The sequence below is a fragment of the Callorhinus ursinus genome, unplaced genomic scaffold (genome assembly GCF_003265705.2).
Source record: "Callorhinus ursinus isolate GAN/ISIS: 27379988/994484 unplaced genomic scaffold, GSC_fseal_2.0 scaffold16, whole genome shotgun sequence".
Taxonomy (NCBI): Eukaryota; Metazoa; Chordata; class Mammalia; order Carnivora; family Otariidae; genus Callorhinus; species Callorhinus ursinus.
This window is the reverse complement of record NW_027397078.1, coordinates 2,941,563-2,965,462: the sequence shown is the minus strand read 5'-3', so window position 1 is coordinate 2,965,462 and position 23,900 is coordinate 2,941,563. Positions and strand designations below refer to the sequence as shown.

The 23,900-nt window shown below is 40.1% G+C and overlaps 1 protein-coding gene across 5 annotated transcripts in view; it reads right to left on the bottom strand.

Moving 5' to 3' along the window:
- Positions 1–7,200: 7,200 nt before the first annotated feature.
- The window catches only part of ZNF41 (zinc finger protein 41), a 44,256-nt gene continuing 27,556 nt past the window's right edge, over positions 7,201–23,900 (bottom strand). For all 5 annotated transcript variants that reach the window (XM_025857930.2, XM_025857932.2, XM_025857931.2 and 2 more), the window contains 3 exons: positions 19,286–19,412; positions 18,925–19,020; positions 7,201–14,217 (listed from right to left, as the gene is read on the bottom strand). In XM_025857930.2, the coding sequence (XP_025713715.1) occupies positions 12,185–14,217; positions 18,925–19,020; positions 19,286–19,412 (2,256 nt within the window). In that variant the 3' untranslated portion in view covers positions 7,201–12,184. The remainder of the gene's footprint in view (positions 14,218–18,924; positions 19,021–19,285; positions 19,413–23,900) is intronic.

The following is a 23,900-nucleotide window of genomic DNA, read 5'->3' as shown; positions in this document are numbered from 1 at the left end:
AGTTCATCTTAGGGATTTCAATGATCAGTCACATGGTAAATGTTCTGGTTTATTTAATAAATGAATAAATGAATGAATGAACAAAGGTATTGCACATCCTCAGAAAGCTAGTAGAGACATGGAAGAAATATATATAAAGACCCAATATAGGATTTCCACTTTTGGAAAAATGGAGTAGATGCCCTTTTCCCTATCTCTCCCACTGAGTACAAAACAAACAAACAAACAAACAAACAAAAAACCCTTGGAAATAATATTTATAAAACCAAACATAAGATGATTCTGAAAGGTGGAGTGAAGAATGCAGACTGGCTAGGGACCTCAGAACCCAAAAAAGAGCACACTGGTGAGTTCCATGGATTTTTTTTTCTTCATGTATTTGAGACTGTGCTGGAGAACCTGGCAACGTAGAAATGCCAATGGACCCAAACAAGACAAATGATCTTACCAAAGACCACTTTCTTTTGTCAAAGAACCAGGAAATGGGCAGCCTTAATGAGATAGTAAACTTTCAGAAAATAGTAACTTTACTGAATCAAAACAGTGTAGAAAAAAATGTGGCCTAATTCCCACTCACACCAACAGATGCCAAGTGAGGAGCTTATAGTTTTACCCTCTACAGGCTGTAAAATTCATGCCAAACCCCTGCCAAGGTGGTCTCAGAAAAGACTGATTATAGAACTAGGACTTCTGTCTTGACTGGGTTGTAACAAGCCTTCCCCTATGTGGTGTCAGTGGAGACCATGTGGGGAGGCTGGACTTGCTCTTTTACTTGGCAGTATCAAGGCACCCCTCCCTTTACCACCAGGGTGGTATCATTGGAGGCCATATAGAGAGCAGAAAGGAGGCCTTCCACCCAGGGAAATATAAGTGGAGCCCTACTTGTGAGCAGAACTCCAAGCCCTACCCAACAGTAGCAAGGAGCCTCCCCTCTCTGTTATCAAGAGGCCAAGTGGGGAAACTAGACTTCTCCCCATACATGGCATTAGCAAACTGGCACCCTCCACTCATTTTCCCCACTGGAATGGTATCAGAAAAAGCCAGTTAAAAAAAAAAAAAGGCTTAAATAAGAACCAGAGTTTCATAACATACCTAAAATGTTCAGCTTTCAATTGGAAATCACTTGTCATACCAAGAACCAGGACTATATCAAACTGAATGAAAAAAGACAATCAATACATGTGAACACCAAGATGACAAATTATCTGACTTTATCTTTCAAAGATTTTAAAGCAGCTGTAATAAAAATGCTTCCTCTTCCTTGGTGCTGCCTGCAGAGATGGCAGCCATCTACTGCTTGGTATCATGGTTGCCCTCAGACCTCTGGTGAAGCCCAAGATCATTAAAAAGAGGACCAAGAAGTTCATCTGGCACCAGTCAGACTGATAGGTCAAAATTAAGCACAACTAGCGGAAACCCAGAGGCATCGACAATAGGGTGTGCAGAAGAATCAAGGGCCAGATTTTGATGCCCAACATGGGTTATGGAAGCAACAAGAAAACAAAGCACATGCTGCCCAGTGGCTTCTGTAAGTTCCTAGTCTATCTCAAGTGCTGCTGATGTGCAACAAATCTTACTGTGCAGAGACTGCTCATAATGTCTCCTCCAAGAACTACAAAGCCATGGTGGAAAGAGCAGCCCAGCTGGCCATCAATGTCACCAATCCCAATGCCAGGCTGTGCAGTGAAGAAAATAAATAAGCAGACAGCTTATGTGCATGTCGTATTTATGTTAATAAAACCATAAAACTAAAAAAAAATGCTTCAGTGAGCAATTAAGAAGATTTGAAACAAATGACAAAATAGACTCTCAGCAAAAAAATAAAAGTCTTATCAAAGATACAGAAGTATATATAAAAACCACATGGAAATTTAGAACTGAAAAATACAATAATCAGGATAAAAACCTCAAAAGACGAGCTCAGTGGAGGAACAAATGAAGGAATCAGCGAGTTGGAAGATAGAAGAACAGAAATTACCCCATCTGAGCAACAGAGAGGAAATAAAATTTAAAAAATGAACAGATCCTCAGGGACTAAAGAGACTATAACACAGTATTTAATAATCATGTCATCAGAGTCCTGGAGGAGAGGAGAACTAGGGCATGACTAAAGAACTACTCAAATAAATAATTGCCAAAAAATTCCTAAATTTGGTAAAATGCAAATTTACAGATGCACGAATCTGAGTGTTAATGTGAGAATGTGTTTATTCTTCCTTCATTTTTATTTTTTATTATTTATTTTTTAAAAAGGTTTTTTTATTTTTAAGTAATCTCTGTACCCAACATGAAGCTCAAACTCACAACCCCAAGACCAAGAGTCTCATGCTCTACTGACTAAGCCAGCCGGGCACCTCTCTTCCTTCATTTTTTGAAAATTTATTTTTACTTTTTAATATTTTTTTAGAGAGGGGGAGGGACAGAGTGGAGGGAGGGCCAGAGGGAGAGGGAGAGAGAGAATCTTAAGCAGGCTCCATGCTGGGCATGGAGCCCAACATGGGACTGGATCTTACAACCCTGAGATCATGACCTGAGCCAAAATCAAGAGTTGGATGCTTAACTGACTGAGCCACCCAGTTGCCTGCCCCCCGACCTTCATTTTTAAAAAGATAGTTTTGCTGGATATAAAATTCTTTGTTGATGGGGTTTTTTTCCGGTAATTTGGATGTCATCCCATTGCCTTCTGGCTTCTGTTGTTTCTGAAGAGATGTCAGTTGTGAATGTTATTGGGGTTCTCTTCTATATGCTGAACCATTTTCCCCTTGCTTCAGGATTTTCTTTTTGTATTTGCCCTTCAGCATTTTACTGTGATGTGTCTGAGTGTGGATCTCTTTGAATTTATCCTACTTTAAGTTTGTTGAGCTTCTTGGATGTGTAGATTAATGTTTTTCAGCAAATTTGGAGAGGGTACAAATGGGTCCTGACAGGAATAGACACTCTGAACTGAGTCATGCATACCTGATGATAGATGCAAATGTTCAGAGTACTATAAGGTACTACAAAGGACCAGAATGGAAGATATTGTACCATTTTGGACCATCGAATTACATTTCTTCAGACCATGGAATACACTTTACAATTGTATTAGTTTGCTTGGACTGCCATAACCAAATACCACAGACTAGGTGACTTAAACAACAGAAAATTATTTCCTCACAGTTCTGGAGGCTGGAAGTCCAAGATCAAGCTGAGAGCAGGGTTGGTTTCTGGTGAGAACTCTCTTCCCAGCTTAGAGGTGACCACTTTCTCATTGTGTCCTCACATGGCATTTTCTCTGTGTACACACAGCACTGGTGTCTCTTCTTCCCCCCACCTTTTTTTTTAACATTTCCTTTTCATTTAAAAATTTTATTTATTTATTTATTTATTTATTTATTATGTAGACTCTATGCCTAATGTGGGGCTTGAACTCATGACCCTGAGATTAAGAGTCACATGCTGTACTGACTGAGCCAGTCAGGTGCCCCTCTCTTCCTCTTTCTATAAGGCCACCAGTCCTATTGGATTATGGCTCTACTTTTATGAACTCATTTAACTTTATCTCCACAAAGGACCTATCTTTAAATATAATCACATTGAGAGTTAGGCCTTCAACAAAAAAATTTTGGGGGGATACACTTCAGTCCATAAGAACAACCCATAATGTCCAACAATGGGCAAAGAGATATCCTTGGAGTAGTGGTTTTATTTATTTATTTTTATTATGTTCAGTTAGCCACCATAGAGTACATCATTAGTTTTTGATGTAGTGTTCAATGATTCATTAGTTGTGTATAACAGCCAGTGTGCATCACCACACTTGCCCTCCTTAATCCCCATCACCCGGTTACCCCATGCCCCCACCTACCTCCCTTCTGTAACCCTCAGTTTATTTCCCGGAGTCCAGAGTCTCTTATGGTTTGTCTCCCTTTCTGATTTCTTCCCATTCAGTTTTCTCTCCCTTCCCCTATGGTCCTCTGCACTATTCCTTATGTTCCACATATGAGTGAAAACATATGATAATTGTCTTTATCCGCTTGACTTATTTCACTCAGCATAATCCCCTCCAGTTCCATCCATGTCGATGCAAATGGTGGGCATTCATCCTTTCTGATGGCTGAGTAATATTCCGTTGTATATATGGACCACATCTTCTTTATCCATTCATCCATTGAAGGGCATCACAGCTCCTTCCACAGTTTAGCTATAGTGGACATTGCTGCTATGAACATTGGGGTGCATGTGCCCCTTCTTTTCACTACATCTGTATCAGAGTAGTGGCTTGAGAAATGAAACAGGCAACTGAAACATTTGTTGTCTAAAACTAGGGGAAATAAATGCAGGAGAGGCTGGCTTACACACCTTTGCAAGTGTGCTCACACTCAATATGGGGTGGGGGCAAAGGAGGGTCTCCAACAGATAGATTCCTTCACTTCTCAGAAGGATCTGGGGAAAAAGGGGTGGGACAGAATGATAGGATTATAGTTGCCTCTGACATCACCTCAACTTTTTTTTTCCTCCTACCTGATTCAGTGGTCCCAGGACCAGGGCTGCAACTGTAGGTGCTAGAAGAGTGATGATCCCTGAGCAAGAAATTTTAACTGTACTTTTAAATGTTTATTTTTTAAAAAGATTTTATTTATTATTTGAGAGAGAGACACCCAGCAAGAGAGGGAACACAAGCAGGGGGAGTGGGAGAGGGAGAAGCAGGCTTCCCGCTGAACAGGGAGCCTGATGTGGGGCTTGATCTCGGGGCCCTGGGATCATGACCTGAGCCCAAGGTAGATGCTTAATGACTGAGCCACCCAGGCGCCCCATGTACTTTTAAATGTTTATGTCAGAACTCCTAAGGGCCTAATGTGATAGATTCTGCCTTCACCCCATCTGGCAAAATTGGGGTTGACAAAATATAGCTGTATTACTTAGTGGTTGAGATACTCCAGTAGTTCCGAACCTATGTAATGATGATACTCTATATGAATGGGAGTAGACTGAAGGGAAAGCATTTGCTAGACTGGCATTGCTGTTGACAATCTGGACTAGGACAGTGGCCAAACCTGCTGTTTCTTTTAAGGGTGAAAATTTTTCGATTAAATTCAATGATAAATGGAGAGGAAGAATAGTAGCTGAGAGTAAAAGAATGAATAAATACGTTATGCAACGAGGGAAAACCATTAAATTGGTACCTTGAAAGGTTCAGAGCAAGAGATAATATAGTCTCTTTACTCAGTTATATCAGATGCCTGAAAGAATAAGCCATATGTTGCCAAGACTACTACTACTTTTGGAACCTGACAAGGTGGAATGGGAGCCTGCAAACTGAGTGGCGTTGCTTTGGGAGATGAGCTGGACCAATTGTTGATGGCTGAGTGGGACTCTAGTAATGTGCCAGTATCTTTTGAGTATTTTATTTTATTTTGGAAAGAAGACAGGAGATACGCAAAATTTTAAATGTACAATACCTTATTGTTGACTATAGGTATAGTGTTGTATGCAGGTTACATCTACTACCATACTATGATATGGTGTAACACTGGCATTGTTGCTAAGATTATATTTATATTGATGGTCAAATATATTGAGTAATTGAGCTAAAGGCTTTTCAGGATATAATACTGATGGAAAATGGCTTGAAGAACTGGATTTAAGTAACCATTAGCTAATTTCTATGATAAATAGTTCATCGCAAGTTCATAATAAGGTACAAATAGAAAGGGGAAGAGTAATCAAATAAGCATAAAAACATGAAAATGTATATAATGGCCTTATAGGATGGATTTGTTTTTTACTATTGCTGTTGTCATATAAATGCTATACTAAAAGGAAATGCCCAGGTAAGTATATTTTGCTGTGAAAGAACATTGGCCAAAGGTCAGGGGGTGGCCTGTATAGTAAATAATTTAACCTTACTCAAAGAGAAGTCTTGCCTTTGCCCTCAGCTTCTGGAAAATAATCTCTAGGCCCTTGGAATGTCATGTCGGATAGGAATGTCTTTGTTTACCTGGGGGTCTTATGCCTTCCAGATAGTAACTATGTAATTTAGGGTGAGGGTCAGAGCCATATGTACAACAAAATGAAGTGTGGGGGCTTTGGTTCATGAAGCTTGGCCTCCTGAGGGTTCGAAACTGAAATCAGCCATGTGAGCAGTCAACCATGCCTACATGATGGAGCCCATTGAAGGCTCTGGACACCAATGCTTGAGTGAGTTTCCCTGGTTGGCAGTACTCCATGCTATTGTCACATATCTATGCCAGGAGAATAATGTCTTGATTCCATGGGGACAAGACAACTGGAAGCTCTTCCTTCCAACTGGAAGCTTACCTTCCAGGACTCTGTTCCATTCCCTTCTTCCCTTGACTGATTTTAATGTCTATCCTCTAGCTGTGATAAAATGTAACCATGAGTATTAACAGCTTTCAGTGAGTTCTGAGAGTCCAACTAGTGAATTATTGAAACTGAGGATGGTCTTGGAGACCCTTGAACTTGCTGTTGCTGTCATAAGTGAGGGCAATCTTGTGTGGGGACTGTTTCTTCTATCTTCTGCACAAGATAACATATAAACATCAATTGACATTCTATATACTAGTAATTAACAATAAGAAGTTTAAATTAAAGGGGCATCTGGCTGGCTCAGTCAGTGGAGCATGCGGCTCTTGATCTCAGGGATGTGAGTTCAAGCCCCATGTTAGGTGTAGAGATTACTTTAAAAAATGAAATTTAAATAAAAAACCAGTATCGCACAATAAAGTATAAACAAGACGACACCAAGTAAAAAAGCATGAAAAATAAGAAAAACTTAGGGAATAATTTGTCAGAAGATGTGAAAGACCTGTATACCTTCAGCTCATGTCATCATCCCAGGGTCCTGGGATCGAGTCCTTACTCAGCGGGGAGCCTGCTTCTACCTGCCGCGCCCCCTGCTTGTTGTGCTCTCTCTCTTTGACAAATAAATGAATAAAATCTTTAAAATCAAAACAAAAAATCAAAAACTGCAAATGTAATAAAATGTAACAACATTAAAGAATACTTAAAGAAATTGAGAGATATACCTATTTATGAGTCAGAAAACAATATTGTTAAGATTTCAATTATCCCCAAATTGATCTATAGATTCAAATTAATCCAAATAAAAAACACAGCAGCTTTTTTGTTGTTGAAATGGACAAACTTATTCTACAACTCATATGGAAATGTAAAGGACTTAGAATAGGCAAAACAAACTCAGAAAAAGAAACAACTTTATTGAGGTATAATTTACATTCCATATTTAAATTGTACAGTTCAAGGACTTTTTTTTAAACAAAAGTTTATTCTTAAATGTACAACAGGCTCCAAGACAACAGTTCATTCTAGCTATAGGTGGCAACAGATGTTATGGCAGGGAATCCAGATGTTTAAAAAGGAATGGAATTAAGGATCACCTCAATGACCTTTATTAAATTTACCTAGTTGTGAAACCATCACCACAATCAAGTTCTAGAACATTTATATCACCCCAATAAGATTCCTGTACTAATTTACAGTTAATGACCATTCCCATTTTCACCCCCAGGCAACCACTAATCTACAGATCTTTATAGATTTTTCTGGAAATTTCATATAAATACAATATACAAATACAATCCTTGATCTTTTGTGTCTTGCTTCTTTCACTTAGTGTAGTATTTTTTTTTTTAAAGATTTTATTTGTTTGACAGAGAGAGACACAGCCAGAGAGGGAACACAAACAGGGGGAGTGGGAGAGGGAGAAGCAGGCTTCCCGCCGAGCAGGGAGCCCAATGCGGGACTCGATCCCAGGACCCTGGGATCATGACCTGAGCCGGAGGCAAGTGCCCAATGACTGAGCCACCCAGGTGTCTCTTAGTGTAGTATTTTTGAGGTTCCTTCATGTTGTAGTATTTATTAGTGTTTGTTACTTTGTATTGTTGAATGCACCACGTTTTGTGTATCCTTTTACCAGTTGATGGACATTTGGATCGTCTCTACTTTTTGCCTTGTATAAATAATGCTGCTATAAATAGGTGCAAGTGTTTGTGTGAACGCGTTACCCATCTTTTGGGTGGATACCAGGAGTGACGTCGCTGGGTCTTATGATAAATTTATGATGAACTTTTAAGGAAACTGCCACTTTTCGAAAGTGGCTATACCACTTTAATGCATTTACACCCGAAATATATGAAAGTTCCTAATTCTCCATGTATTTGCCAACATTTGTTATGATTATCTTTTTTTATTATAGCCATTTTAGTGGCATGTAAAGTGGTATTTCATTGTGGTTTTCATTAGAATCTCCCTAATGACTAATAATGTTGGCATCTCTTTATGTGCTTACTTGCACTATTCTCTTCTTTGGTGAAATGTCTCTTCAAGTCTTTTGTCCATTTTTAAAATGGGTTGTTTGTCTTCTTTTTATTGAGTTGTAAGTGTTGTTTATATATCCTGCATGCAGGTCCTTTATCAGATATAGGATTTACAAATGTTTTCTCCCGGGCTGTTTTTTTTTTTTTTTTAAAGATTTTATTTATTTATTTGGACAGAGAGAGAGAGAGAGACAGCGGGAGAGGGAGCACAAGCAGGGAGAGTGGGAGAGGGAGAAGCAGGCTTCCCACTGAGCAGGGAGCCCGATGCGGGGCTTGATCCCAGGACCCTGGGATCATGACCTGAGCCGAAGGCAGACGCGTAACGACTGAGCCACCCAGGTGCCCCCTTTCCCAGTCTGTTTTGTCTTTTCATTTTCTCAGTGGTGTCTTTTGAAGCACAAACCTTTTTGGTTTTTGGTTTGCTGAAGTCCAGTTTATTATTTTTTTCCTTATGGATCATGCTCTTGGTGTCCTATTTAAGAATTTCTTGCCTAAAACAAGGTCACCGAGTTTCTCCTGTTTTCTGCTAAAACTTTTATAGTTTTAGCTTTTATATTTATGTCTATGATCCATTTTGAGTTGTTAGAATGGTGTGAAGCAAGATTTAAATTTATCTTTTTGCATGTGAATATCCAATTATCCCTCCACCAAATGTTGAAAGGCTTTTTCTTTCCCCATTGAATTGCCTTCACACTTTTGTGGGGAAAAAAATGTTTACCATAAGTATGAGTGTTTATTACTGGACTCTGTTCTGTTCTGTTGATCTATGTATCTAGTCCCACGCCAGTACCATACTAGCTCAATTACTGTAGCTTTATAATAATTTTGAAATTGGTAGGCAAATGTCCTTCCTCTTTGTTCTTTGGCAGATTCCTTTTCGCTATTCTTTTTTTTTTTAAGATTTTATTTATTTATTTGACAGAGAGAGAGAGAGATCACAAGTAGGCAGACAGGCAGGCAGAGAGGCAGACAGAGGGAGAGGGAGAAGCAGGCTCCCCACTGAGCATGGAGCCGAGACGTGGGGCTCGATCCCAAGACCCTGGGATCATGACCTGAGCCAAAGGCAGATGCTCAACTGACTGAGCCACCCAGGTGCCCCCTTTTTGCTATTCTTGATCCTTTCCACCTCTCTCTATATTTTGAAGGTCAGTTTATCAGTTTGGGGGGAAGAAAGCCTGCTGGAAGTTTGATAAAATTGTATTGAATCTGTAGATCATGTGACTTTTCTTCTTCAACTTATTAATATGATTACATTGACTGATTTTTGAATGTTGAAGCAGCCTTGCATCATGGAATAAATCTCACTTGGTCATGATGTATAATTCTTTTATATGTTGTTAGGTTCGATTTGCTAATATTTTGTTGAGGATTTTTACCTCTATATTCATGAGGAATACTGGTTTGTAGTTTTTTGTTGTTGTTATGTGTTGGTATGGCTTAAGTATCAGGGTAATACTGGCTTCACAGACTTGGAGAGTGTTCCTTCTTCCTCTATTTTTTGAAAGATTGTATGGAGTTTCAATATTATTTCTCCTATAAATGTTTAATGCAATTAACCAGTTAAACCATCTGGCTTTAGGCTTTTTTGTGGGGGAAGATTTAAAGTTACTATTTGCTTACTATTGTTGGTGAAATATAAATGGTGCAGGCATGTGAGGACCATGCCTGGGTCTCAGATCTCAGATATCAGTTAACTGTCTTGGGGAGCTACTATGGTAGAATTGGAAGACAAGAAATAAAAATTAAAATCACACCGAGATATCACTATATACTAACCATTATGGATATACCTATATAGGTATATATACATGAGCTAAAGTAAAAAAAGATGGAAAATACCAAGTATTGGCAAGAATCTGGAGCAACTAGAACCTATACACTGTGCTGGTGGGAGTGTATATTGGTACAGCCACTTTGGAAAACTAGTTTTATAAACTAAAGCTGAGCATATCGATACTGTATGACTTGGCAGTTCAAATCCTAGAAATATGCCTAACAGAAATTCATAAATATGTTCATTAATAAATAGGTACTAAAATATTTATAGCTATTCCTAATAGCCTGAAGCTGCAGACAACCCAAATGTCCATCAACGGTGGGATAAACATATTGTAGTATATTCACACGGTGGAATATAACATGACCATGAGAATGAATTATCTACAACTGTATTCAACAAAATGGATGAACCTCACATTTACAATATGAATGAAAGATAGACACTAAAGAGTATATTCTAAAATATGAAATATAACTGTTTGACTCAATTTATATAAAATACCAAACAGACAAAACTAATCTATGCTGTTAGAAGTCAGGATAGTGTTTATCTTGGGGGTTGAGGGGACAAGGCCTGGAAGGGAGCACAGGGAATGCTTCTGGAGTGTTTGGTATATTGTGTTTCTTGATCTGAGTATGTTCAGTTTGAGAGTTCATTGAGCTGTTTGCTTATGATACCTGCATTTTCTGGATGCATTATACATTAATAAAAAGGTTTAAAAATAAGGTAAAATTGCATGCTAGAAAGCCCCTTTTCTTATGAGTATCTTAAAAAACATTAAAGGGAAGATGAGAAACTGTCTATATATCAGTGCTTTAAAAAAAAAAAGCAGTGCTCTTTCTAGAGAAGTCTTCCAGTTATTCAACTATAATCCTATCTTAGACTAAGCAAATACAGTGCAACATGACTTTATCCCATAGCAATTGACACAATACTACTCTTAATGTGCGTGTAGAAAATGAATGTATCTTAGCAAATTGAAAGAAAAACAAAATCAAAATGTTATGTATTGAAACTCAATTTATCAACCACTCCTTTTCAAACAGGAATCCCAAAGAAAGCAGAAGCTTCAGCAGATGAGACCGGAAGTCCAGTGTGTTGTGGCTCAGTTCCATTGTTTTAGGGGGATGAGAAGTCTATGGTCTGCAGCTTACATAAATGATAGCTTTTGGGGTACAGGTTAGAAAGTATGCATACCTTTTTTGGATGTGAATCACCAGCTGTCACAGCACGGAAGTAATGAGAGAACAGTTGCCACCTTTAGATGTCTGTAGGGTTTAATAACTATATTCCTGTTAACATCGGCTAGAGCTATGCCTAATTTGCCAACGCATAAAGTCATTTTAAACCTAAAGTGAGACTTGGAGTTTAAAAATTCTATTTCGTTTTTTAAAAATATACTCTGGTGAAGGAAAGAGAAAGAAAAATTCCCTGTGGCAATTTTTCCTGTGCCTTAAATGTCCACGATCACAAAAACTTCTGGCTTCTACTCACAGATCTGCCTTCCCAAATAGGTTTTTGCCTTGACTTTGGTGCTCTGCAGGTGTCTGGACAATGAAAACCCTTCTCCCCACCCTAGAAATTTGAAAAAAAAAAAAAGGTGGCCAATATTAAGTACTTCTACATTCCCAGGGTATGAAGAACTAATCAGTGCTGAATTTATAAAGTCCTTCATCCAAAAAGTGAAACATAAGAGATTACAAGTCATCTCCTGGGGTCTGTCTTTCTACCATCTCCTGGGGTCTGTCTCTCTACCCATTTGTAAGAGCTTGAAGGTCTCTGTGTGAATCATGCAACCAAACAGGACTATTGCTCAAATGCCTTATCAAAGTGTCTCCCTATGCATATAACTGCATGTCAACTGTGGTGGTGCAGGTACTTGTATTTCCAATTGACTGAAGGATACTTGGCTCTGTCTGCCTTCTGTTTACCTAAGCTGTGGGCTGTCATGCCCACCTCCCCCTGTACCCCAGTCGCAGCATCCGGCACTCCTCTTCCCCACTATGAGACATCTGATGCATCCCCAGTTGTGAGTTCCAGCTGAAGGCTTTTTCAGTCAATGGCTTTATACTTTTTCTCCACTATGTGTTTTCTGGTGTTTAATGAGATTTGATCTGTCAGTGAAGGCCTTCTGACATTCTGTACAAGCATAGGGTTTCTTTCCGGTATGAATAATCTGATGCATACTTAATGTTGCTTTCTGGATGAAGGCTTTCCCGCATTTACTGCATTCGTAGTGTCTTTCTCCAGTATGAGATTTCTGATGGATAGTGAGGCGAGACTTCCAGGTGAAGGTTTTTCCACAGTCACTGCATTTATAGGGTTTCTCTCTAGTATGGATTTTTTGGTGTGTTATAAGATTTGACCTGTCAGTGAAGGCCTTTCCACATTCAGCACATATATTGGGTTTCTCTCCTGTGTGAATCTTCTGATGCACACGGAGTTGTGACTTCTTAGTAAAGCATTTCCCACAGTCACTGCATTCATAAGGCTTCTCTCCAGTATGAATTCTATGATGTGCAATGAAGTGTGACTTCTGGATGAAGGCCTTCCCACATTCAGGACAAACATAGGGTTTCTCTCCTGTGTGGATCCTCTGATGCACACTTAGTGTCGATTTCTGGATAAAGGCTTTCCCACATTCATTGCATTCATAGTGTCTCTCTCCAATATGAGATTTCTGATGTATTTTGAGGCGTGACTTCCATATGAAGGCTTTTCCACAGCCATTGCACTTATAGGGCTTCTCTCCAGTGTGAGTTTTCTGGTGTTTAATGAGATTTGACTGGTCACTGAAAGCCTTGCCACATTCAGCACACATATAGGGTTTCTCTCCAGTATGAGTTTTCTGATGTGTAGTGAGGTTTGTCCTATGAGTAAAGACCTTTCCACATTCTGTACATATATAGGGTTTTTCTCCAGTGTGAATTCTTTGATGTACATGGAGTTGTGACTTCTTAGTGAATGATTTTCCACACTCACTGCATTCATAAGGCTTTTCGCCAGTATGGATTCTCTGATGTGTATTGAAATGTGATTTCTGGATGAAGGCCTTCCCGCATTCAGTGCATACATAGGGTTTCTCTCCTGTGTGGATTCTCTGATGCATTCTGAGTGCTGATTTTCTTGTGAAGGCTTTCCCACATTCGCTGCATGCATAGTGTTTTTCTCCAGTATGAGTTTTCTGATGTATAGTAAGGTCTGAATTCTGGGAGAAGCCTCTTCCACATTCACTGCATTCATATGGTTTTTCTCCTGTATGAATTCTCATATGTCTAAAGAGATATGATCTGTGGAAAAAGGCTTTTCCACATTCACTGCATTTATACGGTTTCTGCCCGGTATGAATTTTCTGATGTGTAATAAGGTTTGACTTGAGAGTAAAGGCCTTCCCACATTGAGTACATATATAGGGTTTATCTCCTGCACAAACACTTTGAGGTCCATTAATCTGTGGCTTCGGAATGAGGGCTTTGTCACTTTTATGGCATTCATGGGATTTTTCCTCAGCATGAATTCTCTGATGCTCAAAGAGATGTGACTTCTGGGGGAAGCTCTTTACACACTCAGTACATACATAAAGTTGCTCCCCAGTCTGAATATTCTGATGGTGGATGAGAACTTGTTTGTTGCCAAGATGTTTTTCACATCGATTAACTTCACAGGAATTTGCTCCTGTATTCGCATTCTCAGTAGAGGAAGAGCTATGGGCAAAATTAGTATCATTTCCAAAAATCTTACCAAGCTTCTTTGTTGCATTGCTTTTATTATGATTGTGTAAGTTTAAAGTATGCTTCAAACTCTTTCCAAAGGTGTCATAGTTATGGAGTCTTTTAATTGAAGGAACAAGCTTGGTACTCACGTGAATTATTTTTTCAGTATTTTTAAATTCATAGCCCCTCTCCTTAATCAGTACTTTCACATGACTTAAAGGGTTATTTTGGCTTTCTTGATATCTCTCTAGCTGGCTATTATTTTGCCACAATTCTTCTAAAATGGAACACAATGGATCTTTTCCTATGGGCTGACCAAATTTCTCACAGTGGAATGAAACTTTCCCAGAAATTCTCTGTTGTTGCATTTCCCCAGTAGCCTCGTCTAAAAAGAAGAAGAAAAAAGTAAAAATGACTCAAAGGACAATTAGCAGAGGGTTGGGGGCACCTGTAGTTCAGACAAGATGAATGCGGAAATGGAAGCGTCCATATGACAATAATGAAAATAGTAATAATGTAGTAATACAAAATTCTAAAGCACTTACTAGATGCAAAATAATTATATACCATTTACGATGCGCCAGGCACCGTTCCAAGTGCTCTACACATAATAGCTCGTTGGATCCTCACCAAACCCTAAGCAGCAGCCATCATTACCAATCATGTTTCACAGATGAGAAAACAGAAGCACAGAGGTTATGTAACGTGCTGAAGATCAAATTGCTAAATAAGTGAGAGAGATAGGGTTTGAACCCTGGGGATTCATATCCACTATGTAGGAGGTCTGGAGAGTGAGTCTAACCAGAAGAAGAAACCGAAGTCTGTTAAGGGGAAATCCTAGCATGGCAGAAATAGTTCAGATTATATGTCTTTATTACTTATTAGCTCTAAACCCTTCTAATCTCTTTGCTTTCTCTCACTTTTCCCTCTGAACCATATGAGCACCAACATAAAATTTATGTGCCTCAAAGACCCATTCCTCTACATCTATAGGAAACACTGTGGTAACATCGGCCATCCAAATAGTCAGTAGATATCTGTGCTCCCACTCTATAGCCAGCTGCAAGTTTTCCTTGGTCCCAGGGACCAAGGACCTGGGGACCACGTGCTTTCAACAAGTGTTAAGTAGGCAAGGTAAAGCCGCCTATGGCAGAAACTGCAAGCCATCCACCAAAAACAATTTGCATTTGCCTCTTCTTTTATACTACTAGGATGTAGCTGGGCATTACATTTAGCAGCCTCACTTTGTCCTCACCAGTGGAGTATGAGTACAAGTGGTATGTGCAGCTGCCAGGCTGGGCCTTAAGACAGTGGGCAAAACTCTCCCCCTCTCTCCTTCCCACTGGACTCAATGATGACCCAACATTAACCACGCAGCTGACAACGATGCCCTAGGAAACGGCAGAGCGATGACTTGGAACATGGTCCCTGAATGACCCATTGGGATCAGAGTTGATTTGTTGAATGAATCCATTCATTTCAGAATTCTTATATAAAAGAGGATATACATTGATACTAAGCTTGTTTTGCTCCTCTGCATATTCAAAATGTATTGTCCTTGGTATTAGCTCTAATTTCAGTACACTTCTAGGGAGGTTATATGTGCTATGAATTTACAAGTCGGACGTGGTACCACTCATATCGATACTTAATTTGGCCCAGTTTTCTTTGGGAACACAAGACCTGCAACTGTCAACATTTCATGCAGCTGTCTCCTCTTTCCAAATATAATCTGTGGTCCTTTGAATTCCTCTGAGCAGACACTTGAAAAATCCTTCCGAAAGAGAGCAAAATATCCTCCCTTGCCTATCTCCCCAAATTCAATAAATTTAAATTTACCAAATATTTTCCATGTTTTGCTTCAGAAAATGGAAAAATAAATATGCCGGGTATCAACTTATTGCCTCTCAACTCTGAATTCACTCCTCTTTGCCTGCTCTACAAAAAAATGGATCTGAGTCTCTTTAAATATCTGTCCCACTGTTGAGCCTTTTCAGCACAGGGTGATGGCGAAACACTGCAGGAGGAGGGGGTTTTGCTTCCTGGCTCTGGTGGGCTCACTCAGCGGGCTCCTCCAGCAAGGGCTGCTTGTCTGGCACCAGGCTCCCACGGTGCAGGTGGCTTCGCCAACACTGGGTTCCTGATGCACACACGGCTTCCCAGGCACCCAGGTCTTGCAGTGTGGGTGGCTTCTCTGGACCTCAGCTTCTGCAGTGCGGATGACTTTTCTAGCACCCAGCTCCTGCAGCACTAGTAGCTTCTCCAGCTCCAGGCTCCTGCAGTGTGCTGCAGCTGGTAGCACACAGCACCCAGCAGTTGACCCTGGCACCCCTCGCAGATGATGTGTAGGGGGCTACCTCCAATGAGAAGCTTCCCCATGATCAGCTTTCTCTGGAACCCCCAAGGGCAGCTTGCCAGCAAGTTCCACCAGCGTGGCACCACAGGAACTCTTCTTCCATGCTCTGGGCCCTGGCTGGGTCCCTCAACAAGGTCTGGATTCATCGCTGGGAAGCAGGGGAGGCTCTTCCTTGGGTGCTCCATCACAGCCCAAGAGGCACCGGCTGTTCCTTTTATCTGCTATTCCTTTATTCTTTAGCTTTCTCTTTACCTTTGCTAGCTAATCTCTTGTCACTTCCATCTCGCAGAGCTAATAATTCTTTATGCTTTCCCTGTTCAAATTTGTATGTAGTTTCTCTCTCCTGATCAGCCACTGAATTATACAATAAGAAACAGGCTTTTAATTCTGGGAACTTTCTAAAAACATAGAGGTAAAGGCCTCAGTTACCACACAGTCTAAAATCTGTGCTTTTTTTCCTGAGTTCCTGTGGGAAGAAAGGTGAGGAAAAGGAAAGAGCCACATGTGCTGGAGTAAGTGAGCCATCTCATGGAACATCAAAATCTGACCACCAGGTGAAAATGTATCATCTAAACAGAGCACAGAATAAAGAGTCAGATTCATGGAACACTAACAAATGTGGTAGACATCAAGAAAATGTTAAAAATGCACAGCAAAAGAAACAATCAACAAAATGAAAAAGCAACCTACATAAGGGGAGAAGATATTTGCAAGTCATGCATCTGAAGGAGTTAATATCTAAATTATATAAAGAACTCATACAACTCATTGGCACAAAATAAGCAAACCAATTAAAAAAATGGGTAGAGGAACTGAATAGACAGTTTTCCAAAGAAGACGTCCAAATGTTCACTGAAAGTGAACTAATAAAAAGAATGGAATCAGCAAATTCAATCAGGAATAAAATCATCGTAATCCAGGCATAAGAAAATATGGAGCTGGTTTTAGGTGATATTACTGGGAACTGGGAAGATGAACTGAGAACTGAAAATGATATTTGCAAAAATGGAAAAGCACTAGGAACTGTAGGGTGACTAATTAAAAAAAAAAAACGGCTGAAAGATTTAAGAAGCACTGACAGAATGTGACAGAATTTGGAAGGTGGGAAGGTGATATGTGAGATGATGATTCCAATTTCTGACGTACTGAGGGTCAAGAGAAACATCTCATGGGAACTTTCTGGGTAGCTAAATCTAGTACTAAAGTACCAGTGAAAACCAGACCAGAGGTGTCAAAAGCAGTCATCAGAATTCAGTATGGATGAATCTTTGCATGTATATGAAGAAAAGATTGGTGAACAGCAGGGTCCCTAGGGCAACCTCATGTATGGGGGTAAGGAAGAGAAGGCTGGAAGAAAGGGCGAGTAATAAATTGGATGCAAATCAATAAGAAACAGGAAATTCAAGTGAAACAAGACAAGGTCACTCATAAAAGGAAAACTCAAGGAGACCACAACAGATCAATAATGAAAGGCTGAAACTAGGTACTGGAGAAATGCAGAATAAAAAAATGAGATACCACTTTATACCCATTGTTGGCCCAAAAATGAGAAACTCTGGCTCCATTAATTGTTGGCAGAAACTCTAGGAAAGCAAGAACCTTTGTGCACCATGGTTAGTATAGATTCGTGCAGCCAATCTGAGAGTAATATGGTGGTGCTTGGTCAAATTCAGGATAAAAATATGCAATGATTAGGCAGATCCCCTCTTCTATAAACATTCCCAAGAAATTCTCACCCTCCAAAAGGGAACATTTTTGTAGAAATTTATCGTAAAGTTGTTTGTATTAGCTGGGAATTTGTATTAGCAACAACCCTAGGTTCCACCACTGAGTGAATGGTTAAGTAAGATGTGGTACCAGCACACTGTAGAATACTATGCAGCCATTTGAAGGAATGAAGCCAGATGAACACACTGCAAAATGGACGATCTCATGGATGAGTGAAAAAAAAGGAACAGAATTAAGACATGTGGTGCAATATAATTTACATATACTAAAAATACATACTCAGAAACCAATATTTCAGGCTTTTAAAGAATACCACACAAATTCACAGATAAAACACAGTAGCTCAGTTGCCCCTGGGAGGAGGTATAAGGAATGAACACGTGGAATTGGAATAAAAGGGAAGAAATGTTAAAATACCTGAATGTACAAGGAAAGAATCTAAGATAAAGGGGGTGGGAGTGGAGTAGGAAGAATGAAAAGATCTTAGATAAGATAGGGTAGTATGCTATGTGATCCAGGGTACAGAGACTAGAGACAGCTCTCTTGTCAAAAAGCCAAGCAATGAAGACAATGGCTATTTGCAAGGGTCAAACTTGGAGAAACTGCTTAGGTATCAAAGGAGCTTCTGTGAACTATCGCCAATAAACTACAGAAGTTTAGAACTTTCAGGGTGCCTGGGTGGCTCAGTCAGTTAAGTATCTGCTTTTGGCTCAGGACATGATCCCGGGGTCCTGGGATCGAGGCCCGCACTGGGCTCCTTGCTCAGTGGGGAGCCTGCTTCTCCCTCTCCCTCTGCCTGCCGCACCCCCTGCTTGTGTGCTCTCTCTCTCTCTCTCTCGCTCTCGCTCTCTCTCTCAGTCAAATAAATAAATAAAATCTTTAAAAAAAAAAGAAGTTTAGAACTTTCAAGGCAGGTTATCTTCACAGCCTTTCAAAGGTATCAGCCTCTTCTAGAAAAAGTGAGATTTACTTCCATGTCCGCCATCTGCCTGAGTCAAACTCACTCACCTGAACAGCCCTGATGTGGGGTTTCCCCCTCCAATGTCCATGGCCCCTCTCCTTGCTCCAACTTGAAGATGACCTCTGGTTTGGGAACCTGGTACCCTGTTAACAGGAGATGGTACAGGATTGGGTCCAGCTGATTGGATTTCAGAGGACTTTCAATGACATTTCCATTTGCTCTTCTGAAAAGTAATCACATTTCACTGGGAACAGAGTAATAATCATAGTGCTGAAAAGGGACTGAAGAATCTTGGACAAATCAAGGATGACACCATCACACACTTAAGATGTTCCAGAACATCCAGCAGCTGAGAATGGAAATAGCCACACTCAGGCGCCTGGCAGATACACAGGGCAGCTGGCTTACCCACTGAGCGCAAGTGGCTGTAATTCTCCAGCGTCACATCCCGGTACAGGCGTCTCTGAGCAGGGTCCAAGTGCTGCCACTCCTCCCTGCTGAAGTCCACAGTCACATCCTCGAATGACACGGAGACCTGTAACAACATAGTTCTGTTCAAGGTGACATGGTCAGCACTGGGGGTTGGAAGGAAGACAAATAGGAAGTTGTTTTTAATGATGTTTTACCATATCACACAGGGTTTTCACTCAGTACCTGGTTTTGTATTTCATTTTGTGAGAGAAAAAAACTTACTGAAGTATCTTGACATCCACTGTGTATGTAATACGTTCATTTGTTTATTCAGTCATTCTTTTGCAAAAATGAGGATTAAAATAGGCTTTCTTTAAGTCCTTTAGTTCATGTAACTACATATATTTACTGGCTGATTATGTGCCAGGCCATGGCAATATAAAATTGAATAAAATAGAAATTGAATAAAAAGAAACACATAGGGGAAAAGGTGAAGTAATAGAGCCTTTAAAAACAATACGGGAAATTCATTCCTGGGTTTTGGCACCAAAAAAAAAAAAAACCCATAGAAAAAAGATAATATAGATAAATATCTTCATGATCTCAGATTAGGAAAATAATTCTTAAACAAGATGCAAAAAAACATTAACCATAAAGAAAAAGGTTGATGTCTGGCTACAGTAAATTTTAAAACTTCTATTCATTTAAAAGACAGTATTATAAGAGAAGAAAAGGAAAGACCCAGAATAGGAAAAGATACCTGCAACACATGTTACTGTCAAAGGGTTCATATCAAGAGGATGTAAAGAACTCTTACAAACCAATAAGAAGAAAGGAGACCACCGAGTAGAAAAGTGGGCAAAGCAATTGAACAGGCATTTTACAAAAGGGGAAATCCAAGGTTTCAATAAACAACAGAAAGGGTTTAACCTTAGTAACCAGGGAATGCAAATTTAAACCACAGTGAGGGGCACCTGGATGGCTCAGTTGGTTGGGCGTCTGCCTTTGGCTCAGGTCATGATCCCAGGGTCCTAGGATCAAGCCCCGCATCAGGCTCCCTGCTCGGCAGGGAGCCTGCTTCCCCCCTCCCACTCCCCCTGCTTGTACACACATACTCTCTCTCACTGTGTCAAATAAATAAAACAAAATAAAATAAAATAAACCACAGTGAGATACCACTATACAACCCCCAGAATGTCTTCAATGAAAAAGACTGATAGTACGTGTTGAGGAGAATATGGTGCAATGAGAACTCTCATATTGCTGATGGTGATCTAAATTGGTGCAACTATGTTGGAAAGCATTTTGTCTTTATTGGGTAATGTTAAAGCATGCATACACTAGGGCACAGTGATTCCATTCATGGAAATATGCCCAACTAGAATATGTGTACATGTGCAATAGGAGGCATGGCCAAGAATATTTATAGCAGCCTTATTCAAAATGTGTGTAATATTTCATGATAAAAAGTTAAAAATTAATAGTAATTAAAAAATCAGTGTTCAACATAATAGTAACAGGATCTACTCTCTTTGCGAAAAATATTAAGAATATTTTCTGGGGTGCCTGGGTGGCTCAGTCGGTTTAATGACCGACTCTTGATTTTGGCTCAGGTCATGATCTTGGGGTGGTGAGGTCAAGCCCTGTGTCAGGCTCTGCACTCAGTGCAGTCTGCTTGAGATTCTCTCCCTCTCTCTCTGCCCTCCCCCCCACTCATGCTCTAAATAAATAAATACATAAATAAATAAATAAAATCTTTTTTAAAAAAGAATATTTTCTTAGTTGCTTTTATTTGCATAATCCCTAAGCCTATACCCCACCTACCCACCCACGAACTAACCAAGACTGGTTTTCTGGTTAGGGAGATCTGGGGAGTTGAGGGAGAGAACCATGTGAATGTATTACATATTCAGAAATTAAGCTAAAAATTACCAATGGGACCAAAATGGAATAGGCATAATTCTCTCTATTTCTCCTGCTAAGTACAGCTAAAACCCCTAGACATTATATATAAAACAAAGATGAGAACACTCTGCCAGTTGGAGAGAGGGAGGCAAACTTGCCATGATCCTCAGAACCTGAGGAATGCCACAGTGGTGATTTCCCCGAGTTTTCATTTTGCCCCACATATCTTGGACTAGGTGCTAGAGAAACTGGCAATCTAGAATGCCAACTGGCACAGATGGAAACAGCCCCGGGAAAGCCTGCTTTCATTAGTTAAAGTACCAGGAAAAAGGCAACATAGCAAGAGAGAAAAATTTAAGGGCACCTGGGTGGCTCAGGCAGTTAGGAGTCTGCCTTCGGCTCAGGTCATGATCCCAGGGTCCTGGGATGGAGTCCCGCATCGGGCTCCTTGCTCTGCAGGGAGCCCGCCTCTCTCTCTCTGCTCCCTGCTTGTACTCTCCTACTGTCTTTCCTTCTCTCTCTCAAATAAATAAATAAAATCTTAAAAAGAGAGAGAGAGAAAAACTTAAATAATACTGCCCTGTTCCAGGCAAGCATCACAGAAACAAAACAAAACAAAACAAAAAACTGTGCTCCTACTCCCATTCCCATCAGCAAAGGATGAATGGGGAGCCTAGAATTTCATCCCAGCCTGGGATGATGGTAATGAGACCCCTTGCCCACAGTGTCAATTTAGGCTGTGTGGGGATCTTGGACTTCCACCCCCACTCGATAAAAAGGTGTCCTCTGCCTTCCCACCAGGGTGGTGTCAGAGGTGGTGTGGTGGAAAGCCTGAAATTCTACCCCTGCCCAGTAGCAACAGGTGCTTGTCCCCTTCTGGGGTGTCAAAGGAGGTCAACTGGGGAACCTGAACTTTACCTCCACCTGGCAATAAGGAGCATTTTTCAGAATCCTCTTCAGAAAAAGAAGATTCTCATTTTCTAGCAGAACAGTGTCAGAGGAGGCCTGTTAAACACAAGATTTAAATAATACCTAGAGTCTCATAGTTCCCAAAATATCCAGGACATACTTGAAAATCAGGCTTCATGAGAAGAAACAGAAAAATCTCAACTGGCATGAGAAAAGACAATCAAGAGACACCAACATTGAGATAACACAGATGTTAGAATTATGTGACAAGAATTTTAAAGCAGCTATCATAAAAATGTTTCAGTATACTTAAAAGAAATTTGAAAATAGAAAGCCTTAGCAAAGAAAGAAAAGATATGAAGACAAACTGAATGGAAATTTTAGAACTGACAAATACAATGACTGAAAATTTAAAACTCCACTGTGGGCTCAACAGCAGAATAGAGAGGACAGAGGAAGGAATCAGAGAACTTGACAATGGAACCATGGAAATGATCTAATATGAACAGAAAGGAAAATTGGCTGGAAAAAAAAATGAGCAGAGCCTCAGGGACCTGTGAGACTATAATAGAAGATCTGGCATTTGTGTCATCAGAATCCCAGAAGGAGAGGAGAAAACGTGTGGGGCTGAAAAAGTATTTGAAGAAATTGGCTGAAAATTTCTCTAATCTGGCAAAAATATCAACTTAGAGTTTCAAGAAGCTGAGCAAACCCCAAAAGGAAAAATAAAAAAAAAATCTACACCAAGACACATTATAATCAAACTTCAGAAAAACTAAAGACAAAGAAAAAAAAATCTTAAAATCAGCAAGAGAGAAACCACAACTTACCTATGGGGGGAAAACAATTAAAGTGACGGGAGGTTTCTTATCAGAAACCATGGAGAAGAGATGGAAGTGGCACAACATTTTTCTTTTTTATTCAAAGATTTATTTATTTATTTTAGAGGGGGGATGGGCAGAGGGAGAGGGCGAGAGAGAATCCTCAAGCAGACTCCCCATTGAATGCAGAGCCTGATGCAGGGCTCGATCCCAGGACCCTGAGATCATGACCTGAGCCAAAATCAAGAGTTGGCTGCTTAACCAACTGAGCCACTGAGGTGCCCTGGCACAACATTTTCAAGTGCTCAAAGAAAAGAACTGTCAACCCTGAATTCCATATCTGGCAAAACTATCTTTAAGAAATGAAGTGGTAACGGGCGCCTGGGTGGCTCAGTTGGTTAAGTGTCTGACTCTTGATTTCGGCTCAGGTCATGATCTGAGGGTCATGAGATCGAGTCCTGCGTTGGGCTCCATGCTGGGCATAGAGCCTGCTTAAAATTCTCTCTTTCCCTCTGCTCCACCCCCCACCCCCCAAAAAAGAAACGAAGTGGTAATGGTCAATAAATACATGAAAAGGTGCTTGGCATCATTAACGATCAGGGAAATAAAAGTCAAAACTACAATGAGATACTACCTCATACCCACTAGGATGGCTAGAATCAAAAAGTCAGAAAACAGCAAGTGTTGGTGAGGATGTGGAGAAATTGGAACCTTCATATGTTGCCAGGGGAGTGTAAAATGGTGCAGCTGCTTTGGGAAACAATCTGGTGGTTCCTCAAATGATTAAACATAGTTATCATTTGACCCAGCAATTCCATTCCTAGGTACATGCATCCGCAAGAGAAATGAAAATATATGGCCACATAAAAACATGTACACATATGTTGATAGCAGCATTACTCATACTAGCTAAAAGGTGGAAACCACCCCAGTGTACATCAGCTGATAAATGGATAAACAAAATGTGACACATCTAT